We start from the raw sequence: 8,421 nt of genomic DNA, 5'->3' as shown, positions 1-8,421 counted from the left end.
GGGTCTCTATTGGGCCATCCCACGTGTCAACGTTTCATTGGCGATTCTTGTCAAATGGATGGTTGTCATTTGTCCCAATGCTGAGCCGATACGTGGATCTTCGGCGAATGAGAATTTTACACGTGGAAAATCGCCATTGGTCCGGGCTGTTAACGGGTTATGGGATCCAAACCGGAACCCGATAGCTTAACGGCGACCCATTATGGTGGATGCCACATGTCGGCTACCCTTGACGAAAGCACTTCTATGACACGCAATTTATCATCATGGAAGTGGACACTTCTGTGATGATAATTTTGGTAATGTCATGGAACACTTCTACGACAGAACAGGTATGACTATCTTGATTATGTCATAAAATCGTCATGGATGTACATGCATGACAAAAAACGTGACCTACTATGACAAACACATACCATCACGGAAGAGGTTTTTTTGTAGTGTGCGCTATTTCCGTAAGGGGCTAATTTGGATCCAAATGATTAATGCTATGGTTAGATTTTATCTTAATTCTGATTTCATAGTTGTGGATGCTTGCGAGAGGGGTTAATCATAAGTTGGAGGCTTGTTCAAGTAAGAAGAGCACCCAAGCACCGGTCCACCCACATATCAAATTATCAAAGTAGCGAACGTGAATCGAACAAACATGATGGAAGTGATTAGATGAAATTCCCGTGTGTCCTCAAGAACATTTTACTTGTTATCAAATACCGCTCCGGCCTATCCTTTACTACAAAAAGGATTGGGATACCTTGTTGCACTTTTGTTGCCATTACTATTACTTGCTCGTTACAAATTATCGTGCTATCAAACTATCTGTTACCGACAATTTCAGTTCCTGCAGAAAATACCTTGCTGAAAACCGCTTGTCATTTCCTTCGCTTCTCGTTGGGTTTGACACTCTTACTTATCGAAAGGACTATGATTGATCCCCTATACTTGTGGGTCATCAAGATGTCGTGCTCGGAAGCACTACAAGTGAAGCCGAGTGAGGCCAAGCTCGCATCCAACTTGGCGTTCCATGCCCTCGGTACTTGGAGGAGACCAAACATGGCCTTGTGTAGTGCTCACGTATTTCGGCAATGAAGCCACGTGGCTGGGAGATGTAGACCTCCTCCTCGAGGTTGCCTTTGAGGAACGCCGAATTGACGTCTTTGTGGTGGATCTCCTAGCCTTGATGTGCTACCAGAGTAAGGATTAGTCGAACGGACTCGAGCCTTGCCGCAGGTGCGGATACTTCCTCGAGTCCACCCTTGTGTGTTGCACATAACCTTTTGCGACGAGTTGGGCCTTGTGCTTGATAATGGTGCCAAGATGATCATCCTTCTTTACCTTGAACACCCACTTTACGGGGGCGATGACGACCCTTACGATGATGACTACGACCTGAGGGCCGACAAGGAGCGAGCCCTCGACCCTAAAGAATCCGATGTTTTCAAGCAGCCCCTCAAGGCGCCTCAGCTCGTGAACATGCGGCAACGATTGTCCAGCATGGCCAAGAGCATCAAAAATAAATCTCGGCGTCATAAAGACAACGAGAAGAACATAAATGACTGATGAACCGAACTCCTACTTCCCGAGCAGGCACTCAAGGACAAGCTCCGTCAAACTGGTGTTGATCAGTTATACCGCTGCAGGAACCTGTTGGCCGAGCTCGATGAAGAGGCCGAGGAAAGCATGTTGACTAAGCGCGAGTGGGCAGATAAACCTGACCGCCCTCCTCGAGGCCGACATCGACCGGTGGGTGGGAACAAGCATGTCCTTGAGGCCACATGGCGCAGAGGTAGAGTAAAACCACCACGCCCACCTATGAAGAACAACCCGGAGAAGAAAAGGTCATTAAGGTATGAAGTCCAACCTCAGTCAATCTACAAGTCGGGAGAGCAATCACCTGTTGGATAGACGGGATAGCTGGCTTGGTTGGCAAACAATATCGATGTACGCGATTACACATGAGCGCGATGTGATAGTGTCCAATGTACGCCAAGCAACAACTTAGGTCCGAGGAGCTACGCATCCTCAGTTCTTTACAGACAAGTTTATGCAACACCAATTCCCCGAGGTGTTTAAACCCATGAACAGAGCAATGCGATGGAAGAACAGACCCCGTCGTATGGATTGTGGACTTCCTAATGGCAGTACATATGGCAAGTTGAGATGACCTCTATGCCATTAAGTACCTGCCTCTCAAGTTCAACCACCTTACATGAACCGACCATAGAAGGACGGAATGAACACAAATCCATGCGTCCACCATCCGGACAGAAAGAACACAACTCCACATGGCCACCTATCAGATAGGCTGAAACCGGATAGGAACGGGGGAAGCAACCCCACCTTAGGGAAACAACTGAGCAGAAATGAAAGGAGAGAATCGATCATATCCGCCCGACAAGATGTCGACTCCGCACCGTCTTTGCCTATTGACCCAAACACCAGACGCCCCCACCAACCGCCTAGCAAGATGCCGACTCCACACCGTCTTCCAACGTCCCAGCCCCACGAACAACCAACCAGGTTTGGGCGCGATAGCCAGATGGGGTCCGGGAATGATGGTCGCATTTGCCCGGTGGCCCAAACATCATAGGCCCCCACCCATTCATTAGGCGGCACCCACAGGGATAGCTGGGTGCCCATGCATGATGATCTCCTCTAGCGGGTAGCCCAAACATCAGACGCCCCCCACAGAGCGAACGAAACGACACACAAAGTGCGAGGGCAACGGTCACCAGACGAGTTGGCCCCAAACATGCCCCCAGGCCACGCGTCACAAACCCCAAGACGGCCGGCTCGGAGAGGGATGGTCGAGACCGATCAGATGGTGGGGAAGACGGAACACAGGTAACGAAACGAGATGCACGAGCTTGAGCGCGGATGTCTTCAAAAGACGAATACTCCATCGTCATCCTTCAAATGAGTAATGCATCGAACTTTTTCTTACATGCAGCGGAGAGAGGAGTACGTAACCAGGCCTTTCCGCCATGAAGCTCAGATGTGAGGTGTGCACGTAAGTTTCATAAAAGAGGTAATTACACCATTGGTGCTTGAACTTGTCACGAATGTGCACTTTAGTGCCTGAACTTGAAAAATACATTGAACTGGTTCCATAACTTGGCATGGACGTGCAAATACGGTTCACATCTTATATGTATACGTCCACAACCCTGACGAGGCACCCAAGTGTCCTGGTTTATGTGGAAAAACCCCTGGAATTGTTTTCTCCTTACATAAAAGACCTCGGTGAGAAACAACAAAACTAAAATTACTAATTGGGTGAGGGATCGAACCTTTTACCTCTACCTCTCATGTGGGAGTGCCTAACCAGCAGACAAGGTGAAATTTGTTGTCATATATATATTCACACACTTTTTATACAGCAGGTTGAATAACATAAACAAATTAATTTATTCAATCAAAAATAGTGCCGGGTCAATTATTTGAACCTGCACCCTAATACTATATAGCGGCCACAAATACCACTCCAACCAAGAACATGTAATTTTACAAAGGATAAATTTCTCTTTATATAACATAATGCGCTCGTGTGGGTAAAATGGACCATTTTCAACATTTCAGTTTTCCAGTTTTTGTAAAACTATGTAAATTATAATCGTGTGTTATAAATGATATATAATTATATATATAATTAAAGTAAATTAAGAATTCATATGATTTAATAAAATATCGCCACAAATAATTTTAAAAATAAAAATATTAAATATTAAATGAAATTAATTTTACAATTTTTAAAAGTGCTCACATTTTTAATGAAATATTAAAGTAATTTAAGAAAGTTTTGTATATTTAAATAGATTCCCATATAATTCTAAACATTTCCATGTTATAAACAAAATATTTATGTTGTACATAAAAGTGTTCATACTTTAAGAAAAAAAGTGTTGTTTTTAAAAGTTTATATAATATATAAAAGTTTGTGTGTTTTAAAAAAAGCGAACCTAGTGCGCCCTCGGATTGCAGATCCTCACATGAATAATATTTGAATAAAATAGACATTTTTATAATTCGTAATTATTTAAATTGTATGTATATGTTTTAAAATAACACATGAATTATTTTTAAAATGACATGTCTTTTTGAAATCATGTTTGTTATATAGTCATAAATATTAATTATACTTTAGAAACATGAGACCTTTTTGGTAGAAGTGGTATCCAAGGCTGATATATAATATTTTGTCGGATGTTTGGATCACAGACCCCACACTATTTTTTGCTGGATTATTAAATTCCTTAAATTTATGTTGTTTCGCCTAGTGTACATAATGGTCATGAATCCAGTTTTGACTATACAACTGTGCTGCGGTCGACTAGCTAGCCGCGAGCTAACAGTAGTTTTCCCTAACAGTATAGCTTTCAGTTTTATTTCAGCCGTTTATCTGTGAGGTCCTATTTCTAAGAAAATAGTTTTAAGGGGTTTTCCAAAAAAATAGGCCGCACGCCCTGCCATTCAGTAGTTGACAGCAGGCCCCATGCCATGCTGGAATGCCTTGTCAGCATCGTGTGCGTACGCAGAAGAGATTTGAACTGTATTTGCACGCTCATGCCAAGTTATGGAACTAGTTCAATGTATTTTTCAAGTTTAGGCACTAAAGTGAACATCCGTGACAAGTTCAAGTACCAACGGTGTATTTACCTCTTCATAAAAGTACATAGGATGTTGAATACCTGGCCATGTGCAACCAGGTCCGAAAATCCCGGGCCGGACCGGCCCTGATCGTGCCATCGGGCCAGGCTCGGGCCTGAAAATTGAGCACAACGGGCAAATTGTGACGGGCTCGAGCTTGTGAGAAACCATATTTTAGCCGTAGTCGGGTTGGGCCAACCGGGCTGTGCCGGGCTTTTTGGGCCTGAGCCCTATTTGTTAGGCCCGATGATTGGGCCGGGCCGGACTCGGCCCTAGGTTTTCAGTATCGGGCTTTTTTGGCCCGGCCTGAAGCCCGGCCCAGCCCGACAAATGCCCAGGTTAATGTTGATGCATAGTGTGCATACATGACTCGTAAGTATGATCACGTCCCTAGAAATTTGAGCCGTTGACTTTAACCTACTGCTATACTACCCCTCCGCATCAAAAAATATGACGCCTGCTGATACTACTATTTATAGTGTCAAAAAAATGTCTTATATTGTTAGGTAGAGTACTACCTAACTTCTATCCACTAAAAATACGCTTAACCCTAACGGTTTTCCATGGCGCAAATCTCCGATGAAAGTTCTCTGCTTTTTTTTAGGGTAGTTCTCCCCTTCCTTTATACTGTACCTACATGAGCATATCCCATCTCCCAACATTGGAGTACCAGATTAACTAACAGAAAAAATAAATTAACTGCCTTCCTTCTCCATCCCCTCCCGTCCTACATAACGGACCCCGTGCATTTTCTCCCCACCTGTTCTCCATCGGCCCAAGGAGTTCGACACGTGCACCGCCTCCGTACGCCAGCGGCCAAGACGCGGCCATGGCCGAGGCCGGGGAGCTGGTGGTGAGCGGCGCCCAGCAGGACGACATGCTGCGGGTGGTCGCCGCCCTGGCCGGCATCCTGGAGCGCGTCGCGGAGCGCAACGACGCGGTGGGCACGCCCGCGGAGGCGGCGCCGGCGTCGGCGTTCCGGGCGACGACCAAGCCGGGCATCTCGGTGCGCGCGTACGTGGCGCGCATCGCGCGGTTCGCCGGGTGCAGCCCCGCGTGCTACGTCGTCGCCTACATCTACCTCGACCGGCTGCTGCAGCGCGCCCGCCGCTTCGCCCTCGCCGTGGACTCCTACAGCGTGCACCGTCTCCTCATCACGACCGTGCTCGCCGCCGTCAAGTTCATGGATGACGTGTGAGTTCCCCTTAATGCTAAATTAATCGGACAGCTCAACCAGTTAATTTGTACTGTACCTCTGTACATGATCATCTTCGTCTTGGTGGCCTGATTCGAATTATGCCAATTACCTCGCTTTGCACTCAACTCAATAGTCACCATATTGTTGGCAGTCATCATGCTCTACTTGGTTAACAATCTCGCACCAATATTTAGACCTCTCGATGGTAATACTGCCGAGGGATGCATTTCTTGGACCACCTGAATTTTGGTTCTCTATTCTTTGGATTTAGCTTGGTGGTCAATATTGAATTCATGCTCCAGCCAACTCATCCAAAAGTCCGAACTGATGAAGCGAGGTGGGCAATATACTTCAACAGTTAAAACACCTGAGATTCTTGTGCCAAGAGTAGCGAGCTGTGACAAAGTGCTTTGCTCCTCTTCTACTCTGACAAAGGAATAGGTTGAGACTTGGGAGTGCCTTGGAAGTAACTCCAGCATCATTCCACTTCCATTTTCAGAATTGTGCAGCCATTTGCTTTGGACATAGCATTATCAGCTCCTAGCTAGTAACTGTCGGAGCAGTGCTATGTGGACGACACAGTTTGGACGACTCATGCACGACAATTAAATCCAGCCCAAGAATCTCATGCACAGAGGAGCAGGCGGCCGCTGGATTCTTGGTCGTGCAACTATCGTCCACACTTTTGTCGTGTGTGCAGCAGTTTCGTAACTGTCGGTGCAGACTGCAGACATAGATAGCTAAGGTTTTTCTTCCGGTCAGCTCAGTTCAGACAGTATAGAAGCACACCTAAATTCACAAAATATCAGCAGTAGTAATCATTGGCACATGTGCAGTCCTGTGCTAATAATGCACCGGAGAGGGCAATCAGTGGGTAGGTGCCTACCTTTAACTACGGTGTCAAGCTAGGATTTGCACTAGGCACTGTGTACACAGAGTGATTTGTCCTTGCGAATTAAAGCAGGCAGTATACGGCAAAGTTGTGCCTGTGGAGTGAGCGGAGCAGAAAAGACATAGTATGTGGTAGCTGCTCCTTCCACCAAACCACACGCATCAAGCGTGGACCCGAGGACATGAACTAGAACCCGGCCCTGCCCACTCGCCTTTTTGTTAGGAACTTAATCCAGTGCCAGTTGTGGCGGATTGCGACTTGTAACTTGCCATATCTGCTGATGCTTGCTGCTCAGTTTTCCCCGGTTGTCTTTGCTGAGATAGATGTACTTAATTGGACCAACTTGGCATCCTTAAAAGAAACGTTTTGGACTTTCGTGCCTAGTTGGTAATTCTGGTTGTGCTTTGTTGGGCTGCTTAATTGATCCTTTGGCTGCAAAACTCAAACACCATCCTCCCTGTAAAAAAATCAGCTAAATGAGTTGAACATATTGTATGAAAAATATAATGGAAGTACAGTGGACGGTGTTCCCCTCTTGAAAGGTCTGTGTTTCTCTGTGTGCAGATGCTACAACAACGCCTACTTCGCCAAGGTCGGGGGCATCAGCCTGGTCGAGATGAACTACCTGGAGGTTGACTTCCTGTTCGGCGTCGGGTTCGACCTCAACGTCACCCCGGAGACGTTCGGCCACTACTGCGCCGTGCTCCAGTCCGAGATGCTCTGCGCGGAGGCTCCTTCTGCGCCGCCGAGGCTGCAGCACTGCTGTCTCTCCGAATCCGAGGACGATGCCGCCAGCTGCGGCAGCCAGCAGCAGCTCGCGGCATGAAGCCGCCTGCCGGTCAGCACCGCTCGCGGCATAATGCGTGCATTTCTGATAGTCTGTGTGTTTAAGTTTGTAGTGCTAGCTAGCTAGCTAGGTGGTCGTCGCCTTCCTCCATGCCCTGCTGCATGATGCTTGCAACAATGCTTTGTCGTCGTGCACTCGTCCTTAGTTTTCGTTTGTTGTGGTGGTGTAGCCGTGTAGGTAAGTGAAACACTAGCGTGTTGGGCTTTGTCGGATTTTTCTCTTGTAAAACAGATTGTACAGTCTTGAACCTGTTGGTAACTTTAGCATTCCATATGGATGTATATATTGTCACATTGGGTTATAGTGACACTGATGCCAAAAGTGAATCGCTGCAGTGAGTCTTTTTTTCTCTTGGTAATAGGCATTTTCATTCAATAGATATATCGAGACAATACAGTTGCAGTGTGTGAGTGGCTGGCCTCTGCATAATATGATGCATATAATCAACACATCCAACACAATCAAACATAAAAGTCGAGCCTAAGATGGGATAGGTACTATGCAGAGATTACAACGTCATTCATAGTGGGAGAAACCATATTTAACCGTATGCTCCAACCAGATAGACCACCACCATAAAAATATCTCTATCCTCTGGTCGCTGCGGGACAAGCCAAGTACGAAGTTACAAACATGAATAACTTGTATTTTTTCTGAAAAGGAGGATGCCCCCGGCCTCTGCATCTGGGCGATGCATGTAGCCATTTTATTAATTATTCAGAAAGACCTTACAAAGTAATATATCAGTAAGTGTCTAAAGCCAACATCTTGACAACTTTTGTCGCTACTACTATCCAGTTGATGAAGGGGTGCCAATAGTTCAAAGCCGAATACCAAACA

General features: G+C 46.2%; 1 protein-coding gene across 3 annotated transcripts; it reads left to right on the top strand.

The window, feature by feature from the left end:
* The first annotated feature begins 5,402 nt into the window (after positions 1-5,402).
* On the top strand, positions 5,403-7,888 carry LOC119326756 (cyclin-P4-1-like). 3 transcript variants are annotated; one of them, XM_037600371.1, is made up of 3 exons: positions 5,403-5,838; positions 7,299-7,547; positions 7,582-7,888. In XM_037600371.1, exons 1-3 carry the CDS (start codon positions 5,474-5,476, stop codon positions 7,592-7,594), a joined length of 627 nt encoding a protein of 208 aa, XP_037456268.1. In that variant the 5' UTR covers positions 5,403-5,473; the 3' UTR covers positions 7,595-7,888. The 3 variants fall into 3 exon arrangements, with proteins under 3 accessions (XP_037456268.1, XP_037456269.1, XP_037456267.1); XM_037600372.1 differs by having other exon boundaries at positions 7,299-7,558; positions 7,593-7,888; XM_037600370.1 differs by having other exon boundaries at positions 7,299-7,888.
* Positions 7,889-8,421: the final 533 nt, after the last annotated feature.

This window comes from Triticum dicoccoides, chromosome 6B (assembly GCF_002162155.2).
Source record: "Triticum dicoccoides isolate Atlit2015 ecotype Zavitan chromosome 6B, WEW_v2.0, whole genome shotgun sequence".
In the NCBI taxonomy this organism is placed as follows: domain Eukaryota; kingdom Viridiplantae; phylum Streptophyta; class Magnoliopsida; order Poales; family Poaceae; genus Triticum; species Triticum dicoccoides.
This window is presented reverse-complemented; position numbering and strand designations above follow the sequence as displayed.

Bases quoted from the DNA above. Each gene is read 5' to 3' on its own strand.
- LOC119326756 (XM_037600371.1), top strand. From the start codon at position 5,474: ATGGCCGAGGCCGGGGAGCTGGTGGTGAGCGGCGCCCAGCAGGACGAC. The intron at 5,839-7,298 runs GTGAGTTCCCCT...CTCTGTGTGCAG, and splicing joins GTCAAGTTCATGGATGACGT to ATGCTACAACAACGCCTACT.